We start from the raw sequence: 18,097 nt of genomic DNA on the forward strand, positions 1-18,097 counted from the left end.
AAATTTGGTAATAGGATTATTAACTACCCTTATTTTAAAGCCGTTATAAGGTTTAAATTGGGCAACAACAAGGCAAACTGATTCTTTTTTTTAATATATATTTTTATTTATTTTTAAATGATACATAGATCACACAAAATATGCTGCACTTCCCACACCCCCCACTTTTCACACATCAACAGCTTCTTTCATTAGTTTGGTACATTCATTGCAATTGATGAATATAGTTTGGAGAACTGCTACACAGAATGGTTTATAGTTTACATTGTAGTTTACATTCTATCCCAGTCCATTCAGTGGGTTATGGCAGGAAGGCGGGAGGGGGGGGAAAGAGCAGTTATATGGGTGTAAACTGATTCTTAATTCTCTAGCCTACAAGATAAAGTTTTAATCATCCACACCTAGCTCCTCTCTCAGGGCTCTTTCAAAGAGAAGGCCCTGCGAGCTGAGTAGGTCAAAGAGCTCAGGAAAATCTTTTCCCCCTTCCAAATAGATTCTATGTTCAGATTTCTAAATGACTTTTGCATCTTGTTTTGCCTAATTTGCACTAAAGGAATATTATTCACATATATAAGTGCATATTTTATTTTATAATTTGAATTGATTTCTTTTAAAAGTTTTCATTTAATTCAATATTATCATCTCAATGTATAGAGATATGCACTGAGAAAATAGGCAGACACAAATAGAAAGTTAGACACAAAAACTCAACTCACTAAAGTTTCTTAAGACTTTCATTTTTTTACAAAATTAAGTTAACAATAAAATAACATTTGAAAGATTTCTTAGAAGGCTATTTCTAATTACTCTAATTTGCTCTGTGGTGGTACAATTTTGTAAAAGAATTTCATTCCTTTTAGTTATTAGCTTATAACCAAATGATACCCCATGCTTTGAAATACAATTTCACTTTACTTCAGAACTTTGTTTAGTTCTTATTTTGACTTTGATAGACCTGAGGTGAAAAACACTAATTCTAGTATATACTCACTGAGGTCTTTGAAACCTCAGGAAAACTGGTTTTCCTCATGAAATGCTGTTTTTAGAAGCATCAAAAATTGAGTTCAGAGGCCTCTCTCACTTCCCAGTCCTTGGAGATAACAGGACTTAGGGCCTGCTGGACTGGAAAAGTGGATGTTCAACCCAGAGTGTTGAGAATTCCACCAGGCAGCAATTTGGTCCACACCTGGAACCACGAAAGAAAGCAGGGTTATTGGCACCAGTGGAAAAAGAGAAGACAGTGCTGTTTCAAGTTTGCTTTCCCCTGAGCTGAAGGATCATTTGAAATTGTCATGAATATAAATAAAATGAAAAAGTGTACATGCATATGTGTGTGTACACACTTTAATATACTACCAGGACCTGGAAATAGTGATCTCAGTAAAACTGAGCACATGAGCACATATAACATCCAGATCCTGACTTGGAAATAATCCTTCTCCTCTATCAAGAATCAGGACTCCTTGCAGAAATGGTCAATTTTGAGGATGCTGAAGGGAAAGTACAAGATAAGTCGGGAATATTTGTGTTATGAGGAGATAAAGAAGTCCTCAAAAGTTGATGGGAACATTTAAAAAAGACATAGGAAGAAAATTGGAGGATATTTATTGGCCAGCTCTGGGGTAATATGAGCATCAAAGTAAATAATGTCAGTAATGAGTAAAATTTGAAAACATTAGTTCAAAATGATAATGCGTTTAATTAAAAAGTTGAAGCTCAATGGTGTTGAAGATATTAACACCATATTCAAACTACCTGACCGCAAAATACTTGTTAATTATGGAGATAAAGGAGTAGATTTATGATTGAACAGCCTATCAATCACCATATGAATCAAGATATCAAAGAAAACATAATCAAGAAAAGCAACAAAATAACGTGATACCTGACAGAACTCAAAGAGAATGTTGCCTGACTTCTATGATATTCCTGACAAAGGGAATAAATTCAGGAAGAAATGCCAAACCATCACAAATCAAGGGCTATTTATATTCACTGGTAATGAATTCCCAACATTCATTAAAATTAAAGAAAGACTAACTGTTCCAAATTATGGGACCTACATAGTCATGCCAAATAAATGAAACATGCAATTCTAAACAGTAACCTTTTTATTTTAAAGAACAACTTTGGGATAACTGATAAAACTTGATAGGCTTAAAGAATAAGAAACAAGTAATATATGTTAAGGTATAAGTATTGATGGCTGTCTTGTGGTTATATAGTAAATTTTCTGTTTGTTGTATGCATTACACACTACTTATATTGTATAAGAGATTGGGCATTTTATGGTTTGAGAAAAAGGTCTCATTCTCAGTATATGTAACTTTTCTTTTAGTTAAGATTATTTCAATATTAAAATAAACAGGAACCATTTAATTACTTACTCCCAGTTTTGTGGGTAGGCAATAATGAAATTAATGCAATCCTATTATACTGCCTAATGGAAGCAAGTGAAATATTCCTGTTTAAGGTAATTTTTATTATATATTTTTAATTGAAAAGAAATGTAATATAACATAAATGTTACATGAGATATATAGGGGATTCCCTCCCTCTCCCACACTATTCCTCATTAATAACATTTTTCATTAACATGGTATAATTGTTAAGATTGATGAACACATGTTGTAGTGTTGCTACCACACAGTTTTATAGGTTTTGACAAAAAGTATAATGGCCTGTATCTGTCAGCAATATCATGCAGTACAGTTACAATATCCCCAAAATTGCCATGATACACTTATTCCTCCTTTTCCCTACCCTAAGAAACTTTGGTAGCCACTGCCTTTATTTCAAATATACAATTTCTTCCATTACTAGAATAATAATAAGTCTATTTTAGTAAATATTTGCATGGTCTTCTTATGTTTGTTCTTTCTTCAATCTTGAGAATTTTGGGAATGGTGATGCCAACTCTTTCTGATTGAGAGTGAATTTGGATACCTTGGGGCAGATGTATGGAACTGTCTTGCTTGCAGTTGTAGATTCTCTCTGTTTTTTGAGATAGACATTGTCCATCATCATCATTTTGTTAATTTTTCTGGACGAGTCCAATGAACTGGAGCAGGTATTGCAACACTGCTGAGATTTAATGTTCAACTGGCATATGAACAGCTGAAAGATTTAAGTCTCTGGAGCATATATTTAATGAGTATAGCGCTAGTTATAAGTTCAAATAAAAGGGCAGAAGAATCATGTGTAGAGAAAATGCAAATTAATCTAACTCTTTTAAATTGTGGAGCAAATATTCCAAAGTAAGACAGGGTGCTGTATTCCTGAGATTGAGTGCCTTCCCTATACTATTTATTTGTCTCTCGAGTCCTCAGAAGCCCTACTTTTGAGGCATGTTTACGGCGAAGTCAATGAGATCCTGCTGAGACTTGCATAAGCATAACTTCTGGAATGACCTCCCAACATACTTTGAAATCTCTTACATAAAAATTCATTTGTTCCCTCTCCCTGCCCTCAGCAACTATCATAATCACTTTATTCACATCAATGCTACAGTTTCTTCCATTACCAGTCACTATAATCCTGTAGTAGAATACCAGCAAGTTCACTCTAATCCATATTTATTCCTCCATCCTGTGGACCCTGGGTTGGTGATGTCCACTCCACCTCTATTTAGAGAGGGGACTTAGATCTCATATGGTTGATGGATATGATTTTCCTGCTTGGAGTTGTAGACACTCTTGGTTCCATGGTGTGGTGGTTGACCATCTTCACCTCCCTTTTAGCTGACCTGTGTAAGTCCAACAAACCGGAGAGTGAGATGTGGGAGCACTTTTGGGATTTGGAATTGTCCTAAATGATATTACAGGGACAGATGCTGGACATTAAATCCTGCCATAACCCACTGAATGTACTGGGCAGAGTGTAAACTACAATGTAACATATAATACATGCAGTGCAGCCGTGCTCCAAAATATTCACGAAATGCAATGAATGTGCCACAATAATGAAAGAGGTTGTTGATGTGGAAGGAGTGGAGAGAGAGTTTGTGGGGCATGTGGGGACCTCTTATATTTTTTAATGAAACATGTTTTGTGATCTATGTATCTTTAAAAAAAAGGTAATTTAATAATAATAAAAAAAGAACTGCTCTGCATGAATAAACCATGAAATATATTTGACAATAAAAAAAACTCATTTGTATTTATTATTTTCTCTTTTGGATCAAGGTCTTTTTCCAAATAAATTGCTATTTGGTGCTTGGTAATAATCTTGGTGCCATGGAGGCTCAACCTTGGGAGGCATGTCCCCTGCCAAGGGGAAGGTAGTGTGTTTATATGCTGAGTTTGGCTTAGGGAGAGGCCACATTTAAGCAACAAGGAGCCTTTCAGGAGGAACTCTTAGTCAATATATAATACTAGGCTAAGTTTCAATTTCATAAGAATAAACTTCATGTGTATACAAAGGGCCTGGCATATCGACCTGTCCTTCTAGGCACTACCAATGTACTTGGGGAGTTTTGCCACTCTATTAGAGAATGTAGCAGGACTTCCCAGCATGGAATTCAATATTTTGTCAGTTATTGTGCTTGTCACCATCCACAGATACAACATCCTATGTCCAGTTGGACATATTTATATTCCATAAATACATGCCCCAGGTGCCCTCCTCCCCTCGGAACTATGGTAACCACTAATTTTCAAATTCCAGAGAAGAAAGTTCATAGTTATCTGCAATAATATTGAGGGCTTGACATAATGGTCTATTCTATTTTATTAGGTACTGCTTATGTTCTTGAGATATTCTTTCTCTTTAACTGAGAACACGGCAGGACTCCACAGGATGGGAGTTTAATGTTTTCTTGTTTATTGTGTGGCCTCCACCCCTGAGATAACACACTTATGACTAGATGAATCCTGTCATATTCCATAGAAGCATGCCCTAGTTCGCACTATCCCACATAGCCCACATACCTGCCACCCTGCTGTGGTGGGATTGCTCATATATTGCCAGATTAGTGAACTATCTGAAATTCTTATTGGCATCCCTCATATACTTTTAATCATTTCTGTATCTCATTTGGGAGAATGTCCCTTTAGCTTGGTATTTAAAGAAATTCAGTATCATTTTTTTTTGTACATAATTAGATGCCCAAAACAACAATCTCCAGAGGAGATTCCTTTGCTTCTTCCATTAAAAAAAAGTAAATCTCTAGAGTCTCTTTTGCGCAAAATGATAAAACTGTAGCTTTTGTTATTATATGAAGTAATTCTTTATTACAAATTTGGGGTTCCATTCATCTGAGAGATTTCCAAAGTGTTCTCTTAGAGCATCATTTTTAAAAGTTATTTTAGAGATTTTATGAGTGAAGTTATTTTACTAGGGTTACTTTTTAAGGGTAGAAAACAGAAAAATCTTATGTGGCATTAAAAGGATTCTGACTGAGTTATCTGTAATATTGGGACCTTTGATTTTATTTATTGTAAGTGAAATAGGAAATAATAACAGCAGAATATGTTTTCCAGATAATCTCTCTTCTTTGACTCTTAAGAAAATTTATGAAGTTAAATTTTCTAAAAACTATTTTATAATTTTATAAAACTGATAATATCCATCCTTTACTCTTATTTTGTTTCAACAAAATGCTTTTAAGAGAAAAATACATCAATATATCCTGTATATGGTAAGTTACTTGTAGTTTATAAATGTCTAGATCATAATGATAGCAATTCTCCAAGTATAAGTTAGGTAATTACCATTGACATCTAAATTGTCATATATTTTCTATTTTTAAAGAGATGGAGAACTTAATTCCTGATTATACAGAAATGAGTATAAAGCATATCCTGGCATTTTTTTTTTTTTACTATATGCAACTATACACTTTCAGGAAACTATCAAGAGTAAAAAGTAGTGACAATCTATTCTAAAGATTCTTAAGAAACTAGACTTGTCATTTAGATATACAAACTTAGTAAAAAAATGTTTTACTCCTGGAGAATTTGTTTCCCTTTGGGAGTAGAGTAATATTGGGGGATGAATAGGTAATTATGCAGCTACCAATTGTTGATAAATAAATGTTTATGTAGTCAAGGCATAGAACTAAAATTGCAATTTATCTCTTACTTCTGATATTGAGATTTATCCTAATCAACAATTCAAACATATAGGTTATCTATGTGTTTTCCAAACCTAGGTGTTAATACAAGGAAATATTACCCATAAAATATTGTTAAAAAGCACTTGAAAATAGGAGCCCTAAGATTCTGTTAAAGAGTTGTCATTCAAAATCAAAACTGAAATCAAAAAAGAAATTAGATGTTTCTGGTACGTTAAAATAAAGGATGGGAAAAGAGAAATTCAGAGAAAAATTCTTCCTTGTAAGAGTGAAATAAATTATTATTTGAATGAGACATATAAATTAATAACCCAGTGGAACAATTAAAGATGAACAAAATAAGTTTACTTTTAAAAATCATATGGGAACTTAAAATTAACTTTAAATCAAAGAACGTCTAAATAGAACTTCAACATGTCCATTCAAATGAAAAACACTCTTTGTCTCCACAGTTCTATATAAAAGAAAATAGTCTACTAGGCATAATGTAGTCAATCAGCAATATGGCAAAAAGAAAAAGAAAAGGGGGACCTGGTCATCTGCAAAGTTTTGCCTATAAATTTAAGAACAATGTATTTGAATGGCAAAACAATATAATTAGGATCATAAGTGACTGTTTAATATCACTTCTATATGAGTTATTGACTAACAAAAGGATTTCATTACATTTCTCTCTCCTTGTTTTTAAAATCACCCTGACAATAACATTAAGGTAATTATTTAATGTGTTCTGAATAACAAAGAAGTAATACGTGAGATTTTAAAAATCTGAATTCAAATGTAAGATCTAATTTAAAAATAATTGTTTCATTTTGTTTTTCCTGAAGCTACACTTTGCCCCTGATTCACTGAGGCTTAGGACAATATATTACCTATATTTTGAAGAGACTTCCAAATGATGAATTTAAAGGGAACTGATTATAAGAAGACCAATGTATTCAGAATCAGAGAAAATTAATAATTAGAGGAAATAAGACAAAAGAATAATGAAGCACTACATGGAGGTAAAATAATTAATGGCATATAATATAGGACATTGTTTAGATAGAGAAAAATGTAACTCATAATTTTTTTATATTTTCCATATCTTTACAAAAGACTTTTTATGAGGTAAAGATTTTTGAAAAAACATTGTATATTGACACTGGCAAAATTGTTTAGATATAAGAATTTTAAAAAATAATTTACTAAAATTTAGGAAAATATATTTTAAAAATAAATTTTATTTTCTCTCTATTTAGAATGTGTAAGCAGAATTAATTTATTTGTAAATGATTGACAGAAATTTAAATTATCCCTGAAATCCAGAATCGGGAAAAGAAAGAATTTAGTACTCTCATGAAGATAAATTCGGCTTAAATGGAACAGTGAATTGGCAGATATCTAGGTGGATAAGATTTGTAATTTTAGGTATCATCTACTTTGTCAAACAGGATAAACTATTTAAACTTGTTTACCTTTCCTAATATGTTCTTTTTACTGTTTTTATAGCTTCAAAATACCCTGTAATTTCTGAATTTGAAGTAACTTTTGATTCAAAACCAAAATGCAGAACCAGTCAAGAGAGATAGAATTCATTCTGTTGGGACTGACAGATGACCCCCAATGGCAAATTGTAATTTTCACTTTTCTGTTTATCAACTACATGTTGAGTGTGATGGGAAACCTATCAATCCTCCTCCTCACTCTCCTGGATCCCCGCCTCAAGACTCCAATGTATTTCTTCCTCCGAAATTTCTCATTATTGGAAATCTCATTGACAACGATATGTATTCCCAGATTCCTAATAACCATAGTGACCAAAAACAAAATCATTTCCTACAATGCTTGTGCATCTCAGTTATTCTTTTTCCTCCTGTTAGGAGTTACTGAATTTTACCTTCTGGCTGCCATGTCCTATGACCACTATGTTGCCATCTGCAAACCGCTGCATTACCCTATCATAATGAACAGCAAAGTGTGCTACCAATTGGTACTCAGCTCATGGACAGCTGGCTTTCTGATCACCTTTCCACCATTGGTCATGGGACTGCAACTGGAATTCTGTGCTTCCAGAGTAATTGATCATTTCATATGTGACACTTCACCTATCCTGCAGATTTCTTGCACAGACACTCATTTGTTAGAATTGATTTCCTTTATTTCAGCAGTTGTAACACTTGTAGTCACATTGCTGTTAGTGATTGTTTCCTACAGTTATATTCTCAAAACCGTTTTTAAAATCCCTTCAGCTCAGAAAAGAACAAAGGCCTTTTCCACTTGTTCTTCTCACATGATTGTAGTCTCCCTTACCTATGGAAGCTGTGTCTTCATTTACATGAAGCCATCAGCAAAAGAAAGAGTAACTTTATCCAAAGGTGTAGCTGTTATCTATACATCCATTGCCCCTTCATTAAACCCCTTCATTTATACTCTAAGGAACCAGCAAGTGAAACAAGTCTTTAAGGATACACTCCAAAAGATTTTTACTTTTTTCAGAAAATAAGGAAAGTGAAATTTTAAAACATTGAAAAACTGCATCTCATTTCTCCAAGTTTACTTAAGCTATCCTTCAATCAGCTAACTCTCTAAAAGCACTAACCTCATTTTTCAGTATGAGTCATTCTTTTCTACTTTTCTTTATGATTAAAAGTCCTTGCTGTGTTATAGTAAGACTACTCAATTAAAGATTCAACGAAAATTTAAAATTATTTTCCTCCCTGTGATCCAGTACTTCTCTCCTTGTGGGAGGCTGGGGCAAGGGGAGAAAGTATTTTACCTATGTACTAGTGTATTTTTGTGGAAATTTACACGGCTAAATGTAATCAATTATTTTCTTCGACATTTATTTATTGTAGGTCTGCCCAGACTCTACGGGAGACCTATGTTTTCTCCTCATTAGGATGACAAATGAGGAAACAGTATATTCATTTTAGGATAGAACTATGAACAGATTTGTGTGAGCATAACAATGAACATTTAGCTCTCTTGGTGAGTGAGGAAAGCAGTTCAAAATATGTAATTCCCATGAATTTTGTTATACATAAGAATGAAGCAGGGAATGGATATTAGAAGAAGAGGCAAAAAGTCTGGGGTGTTGAAAGGTAGGTTTAGTATCATTCACCTGTATCATTAGCTTTATAATTAAGCGCGAGGGGCGGCAGACTTGGCCCAGTGGTTAGGGTGCCCGTCTACCACATGGGAGGTCCGCGGTTCAAACCCCGGGCCGCCTTGACCTGTGTGGAGGTGGCCCTTGCGCAGTGCTGATGCGCACAAGGAGTGTCCTTCCATGCAGGGGTGTTCCCTGCGTAGCGGAGCCCCACGTGCAAGGAGTGTGCCCCGTAAGGAGAGCCACCCAGCATGAAAGTTCAGCCTGCCCAGGACTGGTGCCGCACACACGGAGAGCTGACACAGCAAGATGACACAACGAAATGAAACACAGATTCCTGTGCCACTGACGACAACAGAAGCGGACAAAGAAGACGCAGCAAATAGACACAGAGAACAGACAACCGGGGTGGGGAGAAGGGGAGAGAAATAAATAAATAAATAAATCTTAAAAAAAAAAATCAAAAGTGATAACTTTTGAGCCATCTAGTCAAGGTTTAAGTCAAGAATTACTTGCAAACTAACAAGAAATCAAGGCCCCCACTCATGGAGTTGCACAGAAATGAATACTGTCAACATCAGAGATGAGTGTGGAAGCAGATTCACTCCCAGATATAACTTCAGATGAAATGTCAGTTCAATAAGTAGTTTGAGAAGTGAATCATAGAAGAGCGAATTTTGGGGTGTGAGCTAGTGGCACCCTGCTAACTGAAATTCATGGCATATCCACCATAAACAATAAAGAATAAAAAGAAGAACAAATAAAACTCTATAAAACATGTAATCGGCATACATAGAAGACAGAGAACATCCAAAATTGTATTTATCTAATAGTAGAAAAACAAAGAGCACATCCCCAAGCTCTTTCCCAGTCAGGGGAAAACTAAAAGGAAGAGAGAAGCAGTTCATAGCCACTGAACCAAGATGCATCTGAAAATCACCAGGCAGAAAAATGTAGATCCTAAGTTTATAAAGTGAACTTTTAGTTCAGAGTACTGACAACAAGGAAAGGACTTAGATTACCCATGGGAGTGGAAGAGCAATCCCGCACAGGAAATCATCCCATGGAAGAAATAAACATTAAACCATAGGAATTTGTATATCCCCTTTGGAATCCACAACATGAAGGACAAGTAATAAGAGGTGGGAGATATTTAGGATCCTGAAAGAGAAAAGAAAACACAAAACATTAATGTACAATATGCTTCAATTAGCCCTCCATCTCCCCCCCCCACACACACACACACACCACGAATCAGCCACCAATAAAGAAAGAATACTTGGGTACAGTGGCACTTCTGAACTAGGATCTCACATGTCACCCTAAAGCGTTCTAACTCTGGCAACAGAAATGTAACACGAAAAAAGACAAAAAAAAAGAAAGATTAGACAAGGAAGTATTTCTCATATAAACAGAAGTTAGGGAAGTGGATGTGACTCAAGTGATTCCTGTCTACCATATGGGAGGTCCACGGTTTGATTCCTGGGGACTTATGATGAAGGGAAGCTGGTCCACATATAGAGCTCGCCTGTGCAGCATGCTGGCCCATGCAGGAGTGCAGGACCAGCGGAGAGCTGGCACAGCAAGATGATGCAATAAAGAGACACAGAGGAGAGAAAATGAGAGACACCACAGACTAGGGAGCTGAGGCGACATAAGAGATTAAGTGCCTCCCTCCCACTCTGGAAGGACACAGCCAGCAGACAGCACAAAAACAATGAGTGGGGGAGCGGAGAAAGACGTTAATGGCTTAGAGCAAAGGAAAGTTGTAATGCTAATAAAGAATCAAAATCATACGTTTTGGTTCTGCCGTCGCGCACCACCTCGCACTCCTGACTCCCCGCCGCCCCTCCCTCCCCCAGGCTTCCCGCCGCCCCTCCCCCCGCCGCCCGCCGCTGTCGCCCGGGAAACCGGCCGCGACCACCGACCACTCGCCCACCCGAAGCTGGTTTCATGGCAGCCGCAAAGAAAGCCGTTTTGGGGCCGTTGGTAGGGGCTGTGGACCAGGGAACCAGTTCCACACGCTTTCTGGTTTTTAATTCGAAAACAGCCGAACTAGTTAGTCATCATCAAGTGGAAATAAAACAAGAGTTCCCAAAAGAAGGATGGGTGGAACAAGACCCTAAGGAAATTCTGCAGTCTGTCTATGAGTGTATAGAGAAAACGTGTGAAAAACTTGGACAGCTCAACATTGATATTCCCAACATAAAAGCTATTGGTGTCAGCAATCAGAGGGAAACCACTGTCATCTGGGACAAGCTAACCGGAGAGCCTCTCTACAATGCTGTGGTGTGGCTTGATCTAAGAACCCAGTCTACTGTTGAGAATTTTAGTAAAAGAATTCCAGGAAATAATAACTTCGTCAAGTCTAAGACCGGCCTTCCACTTAGCACTTACTTCAGTGCAGTGAAACTTCGTTGGCTACTTGACAATGTGAGAAAAGTTCAAAAGGCTGTTGAAGAAGGGAGAGCCCTTTTTGGGACCATTGATTCATGGCTTATTTGGAGTTTAACAGGAGGAGTCTATGGAGGTGTCCATTGTACAGATGTAACAAATGCAAGCAGGACGATGCTTTTCAACATACATTCTTTGGAATGGGATAAGGAGCTCTGCGACTTTTTTGGAATTCCCATGGAGATTCTCCCAAATGTCCGGAGTTCTTCTGAGATCTATGGCCTAATGAAAGCTGGTGCCTTGGAAGGTGTGCCAATATCTGGGTGTTTGGGGGACCAGTCTGCTGCATTAGTGGGACAAATGTGCTTCCAGGATGGACAAGCCAAAAACACGTATGGAACAGGCTGTTTCTTACTCTGTAATATAGGTCGTAAGTGTGTATTTTCTGAACACGGCCTTCTGACCACAGTGGCTTACAAACTAGGCAGAGACAAGCCAGTGTATTATGCACTGGAAGGTTCTGTAGCTATAGCTGGTGCTCTTGTTCGCTGGCTAAAAGACAATCTTGGAATCATAAAAACCTCAGAAGAAATTGAAAAAATTGCTAAAGAAGTAGGTACTTCTTATGGCTGCTACTTTGTCCCAGCATTTTCAGGATTATATGCACCTTATTGGGAACCCAGTGCAAGAGGGATAATCTGTGGTCTCACTCAGTTTACCAATAAATGCCATATTGCTTTTGCTGCCTTAGAAGCTGTTTGTTTCCAAACCCGAGAGATTTTGGATGCCATGAATCGCGACTGTGGAATTCCACTCAGGCATTTGCAGGTAGATGGAGGAATGACCAACAACAAAATTCTTATGCAGCTACAAGCAGACATTCTGTATATCCCAGTAGTGAAGCCCTCCATGCCTGAAACAACTGCCCTGGGAGCTGCCATGGCAGCAGGGGCTGCAGAAGGAGTTGGAGTTTGGAGCCTGGATCCTGATGACTTGTCAGCTGTCACTATGGAGCGGTTTGAACCACAGATCAACGCTGAGGAAAGTGAAATTCGTTATGCTATGTGGAAGAAAGCTGTGATGAAGTCAGTGGGCTGGGTTACAACTCAGCCTCCTGAAAGTGGTGACCCTAGTGTCTTCTGTAGTCTGCCCTTGGGCTTTTTTATAGTGAGCAGCATGGTAATGTTAATCGGAGCAAGGTACATCTCAGGTGTCCCTTAAATACAAACTCATGGATTCCCAGGAAGCGAGCCTTTTGCGCAACAAGAGAATCCAGCAGTTCTGTCTCCTACTGTGATGTCATTATTCATAGACTCTGATTTTATTTATAAGCCACTTGCTGCATGACCATCCAAGTAGACCTGTGGCTTGAAATAAAGAATATGCAGCACCAGCAAAAAAAAAAAAAATCATATGTTTTGAAAAAAATAGAAATGCCATCACAAGATTTTTCAAGAAAAAAAGGGAGAAAGCACAAGTCTACCAAGTTTTTATAAAGCAATGCAAATAAAATTGAAAATATAAACCATATGACTGATATATTTTTTAATTTACATACCCCAATAGAGATATGAAGCTTATACAGAACTATTTCTGATGAAGAAATAATGGAGTTTTAAGGAAGTACACTTCCACAAGCTCTACACTCAAATGTTTTCATGGGAATCTTGTCAAACCTTTAAAACAAGGTAGCTCTAATGGTCTATAAGTTGATTCAGGTATTAAAATTGATGAAAAGAGTGCCAAATTATTTATATATATCATTGAATTCTGAGTAGATTAAGGCAGTATACAAAAGAAAAAACATATAAACCAGTATAACTTGTGGATATTTGTTCAAATTATGTAAATTAAATTCCAAAATAATCCAAGACCCATTAAATTAATATATACAATCTGACCAAGTAGGATTTATTACAGATATATTTGTTGGGGTCATTTTTCGTAGACTAATTAATATTATGCATCATATGAATAATCATTAGGAGAAAAAATAATGAATATTTCCACAGATGTACAAAAGCCTCTGACAGAATTTAAATCTCATTTCAGATAAAATCATGAGGAAATTGGAAATTGATTTTCATAACATGGAAATTTCAGTTTGGTCTTAAAGTCCAGATCTTATCTATGTAGAAATAATAGAAGTAAAAAATAAGGATAGATTGTTCCCAATTTCCACTATTCTTTGATATTGTAATACTCAGAAGTATTAGTCAAAGAAATTAGACAGGGGTAGTCAATCAAAGGCATAATTATTGGAAAAGAAGTAAGACTTTCTCTGTTTACAGAAGATGTTTTACATGCCTACAAAACCTTAGAGAATCTAATAAAATTAAATCAAACATAAAATAATTTAGTAGAGTAGCAGGGTGTGTGTTAATGTATTGACATTAATAGAATTACATAAGCAAATAATAATCAGAGAAGATTTTTCTCAATCTCAGCTCTAGAGTTATCTGAGTCTGAATTATTTCTTGTTGTGGGAGGCTATCTAGTGTATTGTAGAATATTTAGAAGGATCTCTGACCTCTACCTAGGAGATAATAGTAGCATCCCTTAGGTGGTAAAAAAAAAAAAAAAAAAAAAGTCAACTTTGTCAGATATCCCCTGGGGCCAAAATCCCTTTTGATTGAGTACAATTAAGTCAGAGAAATTTATATCTCTCCTAAGTGAATATTGATAAGCAATAGCATAATTGTATATATAAAACAATACAAAAGAATTTATTAATAAATTATTCAAAAGAACAAGTGGATCTTGTTAGGTTTCTGTGGACTAAGTCATTATAATTATTAATTAACATTTATTACTGTTGTCTTACAAAAAATGAATAATGACTTTCAACACATACAATTTTCTGTAGCATAAAATAGAGCCATTGAGGAATTGTTCTAATAAATCATGGGCAATACATCTATAGACAAAACATTGCAGTATTATTAAAAAGAGTTAAAGAATATATGTAAATGAGGAGATACACAATGTTCACTGATTGGAAGTCTCCATAATATAAAGAGGTGAAGTCTTCTGGAAATTGATCTATAAATTCAATGAAATACAAATCAAAAACTTTTAATTCTTCTTTGTGCTTTTGAAGTAATTATAAATGGTTTATTTAATTAAAATGAAAACATAAATCACAAACACAAACAAAACAGAACAATAAAAAAATCAAAAATAGCCAAGCTAAATTTAACCTAACAAAAAAAAACCAAAAAGGAAAATATAAAAAAAGTATGACTTAGTACTAGTACAAATTATGACAAATAATATGGCCGTAAGTTTAAATAATTTTACATGGATTTAAAATTATAAACTTTTAGCAATGGAATGACTATTAAGTCCATTAACAGATACAACTAAATGTTTGCTCATTTATAACAATATGACACTGCAGTATGAACGTGAAATGGATATTTTCAATAGTAGCTACCTTGGAATTTCGATATGCATAAGGACAAAATGTTTTGCTAATCTAAAGCTCACACTATGCAAAAACTAATTTTCAGATAGATTACATTCATAAATGCAAAAGGTAAGGCAATGAAAGTTTTTGGGAAACCTTCAGAAAAAGTCTGTAATATTGGAGGATATCATAATTTTCTCAACTGCAAAAATTAGTCAGAACTAGACAATTTTTTAGGAAACTTATTATACTAGAATGTATTTAAATTAAGAAATTCTGCTCAGTAGAAGGCACCAAACAGAGATTGAAGGAGACTCACAGAGTGAGGTAATATATATGCAAAAATATATATCTGACAAATATCTAGGATCAATAATCAGAATACATAGAGAATGCCTACAGTTAATAACAGAAATGCAGAAAACCGATTTGAAATTGGGCAAAAGCATTAACTGCCATTTCACTTGAGGATATGAATATGACCAATATGAAAGAAGATGTTTTAAAACTTCCTAAATCTTCAGGGAACTGTAAGTTAAAACACATGTAATACAATTACACACCAGCAGAATTGTTAAAAATGAAATGAAATAAGTCTAATACTGAGTAGTTGTAAGTATGTGTAAGTATGTGTGAGGGTGTGAATTCAACCAATGCTCCTACTTGACAATGTGCAAGGTTAGAAATCATTCTTGTTTTCAGCTAAACCAGAGAAAAAGCACAAGGGGGAGAAATCTATTGGGGGCAGTCATGGAAAATATCTGGCTTGTTGACAATGAATTACCTGGGAATTTAAAACCTAAGCCTGTCATGTCTTTCTTTGCGATCCTTAGTGTTATTAGAACTGCGCATTCCACTTTACAAGTTCTACTCTTTCATATACTCATAATATTATGTGTATCCTCGAGACTCAGTTTGAGAATGATGAGTTTCTACTCCATGCTTCTTTCCAAGTGACCACAAGTGAGAACGTAAAGTTTGAAAATTCCCAGTCTGAATTATCAATATTCATCCTCTAACAATTTCCTCACTCTTGTCAGACCCAGGAAGATCAGATAACCAATTCCACCTTCCTTTCCTTGAATGAAACCACCACTGATGGCAAACATTATGGTGGTTATGATGTGATATGGGCAGGATACAGCAAAGACAAATATCACATTGACTTTCACAAGATTTAAGGTTATTTTTATCCCATTTTAGCATCCATGCTGGTGTGCTGGAAGTCTTTCTTAAATTCCATGGGGTAAGTGTGCTGGTATGGTTGGTATGGATTTAGGAAACTAAATATTTAATAGTAAAATAAATAAAGGAGTAAAATTTTGTTAAAATCTATCTACTTGCATCATAATTAAAAGAAGTGGTGTGTGTGTTTATGTATGTGTGTGTGTTATTTTACATTTTTATGGAAAATGCTTGTAAAATATACTATTTGGTGACTTCTTAGGAAATGATTTTCTTGGATATCACTTCTCCCGCAAATTCTTCATTCATGATATTTATTTTCCTTCAGCGCGTAGAAAGCATAAGTCTTTCATGAGATCAATAAATGATTAAGTTTCAGATGTTATTGTGTGTAATACTAAGGAACATGTGCAAAACTTAACATAAGTTAATTGTAGTAAGAGGACCATTTTACAGTCTTTTTAGGTAATATGAAATAAATTAGTCAAACAGTTGATAAGGCGATACTGCAAATGATTCACATATTTTGGAATGGAGTCAAGTACATGGAGAGAGGAATGGATCATCTGTGTGTTCTGTTCATGAGGATGGCAAGAGTTAAGTATTGAAGTACAAAAGGTTTTCCCTGAATAAATTTGTGGAAATACTTCATTAAAGAAAGCTATTTGGAATATTTGTTGTTTTTAGCAAATTGCTTTATGACTCCTTACATTGAAAATAATACTATTTGTATACTTACAGAAAATTTTTCCAAGTAGATAGATTTTTAACAAAAATTTACTCCTTTAATTTTTTGCTATTAAATACTTAGGCTTTTTACCACCTTTACAGTTTGATTTGAATGTAACTCTGAGAGACTTCAAATGAGATGCAATAATGATTTTATAAAGGAAAAGCCTTTTACTTTTTCATACTTTCTAATAATATGGTTATATACCAAAACAAATTATAATTTCATCTACTATCTGAGTTCTAATGATTTTATTATAAGATTTTTATTGTGCTTTTCTGTAGTGCTTTTTTGGGGTGTGTATTAGTCAGTCAAAGGGGTGCTGATGCAAAATACCAGAAACTGGTTGGTTTTTATAAAGAAAATTTATTTGGGGTAGGAGCTTACAGATACCAGGTCATAAAGCATAGATTAATTGCCTCACCAAAGTCTGTTTCCACATGTTGGAGCAAGATGGCTGCCAACATCTGCCAGGGTTCAGGCTTCTGGTAGTCCTCTTCTCCCAAGTCTTGCTTCGCTTTCCTTTTCTGTGCTTACTTCCCAGGCTCAAGGGAAGTCTAAGACTTCAAATCAAATGCCAAGACCAAAACTCCAACACCAAAAACCTCCAGGATCAAAAGCTCCAACTCTCCTTTGCCATGCCTTTTATCTGTGAGTCCACACCCACCAAGGGGTGGGGTCTCAATGCCCTACTGACCTGGCCCAATCAAAGCCCTAATCATAACTTAATCATGCCCAGGTACAGAGCAGCTTACAAACATTATTTTTGGAATTCATAAGTATATTAAACTGCTACACTCCAACTTCTGAATTCCAAAAAAGACATTACAATATTTGAAAAAACCTTAAATCAGTAATAATGAAAGTACTAAATCATATCACAATCAATTTAAAGAAATATAGTTTGTTTTGGGGCAAAGTCCTGTCTGCTATAGACCTCTGAAACTTACAAAACAATTCATCTACTTCCGATACACAAATGGACAAAAGATAAATATTTCATTACAATAAGGAGAAATTGGGAGGAAAACATTCTTTACAGTTCAGTAGACATGCAGGGCAACCTTTTTTCAATTTCAAAGACTGAGAGTCATTCTTAAGACCATGGTTTCTTCTTCTTGGGGTCTTTTGGAAACACACCCTTTCCATAGGCTTGCCCAATGGCCCTTTTCTTGGTTCCACACACAAGAAGCATCTGGGTGCCAATGCAAGCTCCAG

At 35.4% G+C, this 18,097-nt stretch overlaps 1 protein-coding gene and 1 pseudogene across 1 annotated transcript; both read left to right on the forward strand.

Annotated features, from left to right (window-relative positions):
* The first annotated feature begins 7,619 nt into the window (after positions 1–7,619).
* LOC101416749 (olfactory receptor 6C6-like) lies at positions 7,620–8,558 on the forward strand. Its single transcript, XM_023585803.1, has one exon. It carries the CDS (start codon positions 7,620–7,622, stop codon positions 8,556–8,558), a length of 939 nt encoding a protein of 312 aa, XP_023441571.1.
* A 2,554-nt stretch (positions 8,559–11,112) lies between these two features.
* On the forward strand, positions 11,113–13,075 carry LOC101417190 (glycerol kinase pseudogene; annotated as a pseudogene).
* The last annotated feature ends 5,022 nt before the right edge of the window (positions 13,076–18,097 follow it).

This window comes from Dasypus novemcinctus, chromosome 12, assembly GCF_030445035.2.
Source record: "Dasypus novemcinctus isolate mDasNov1 chromosome 12, mDasNov1.1.hap2, whole genome shotgun sequence".
In the NCBI taxonomy this organism is placed as follows: domain Eukaryota; kingdom Metazoa; phylum Chordata; class Mammalia; order Cingulata; family Dasypodidae; genus Dasypus; species Dasypus novemcinctus.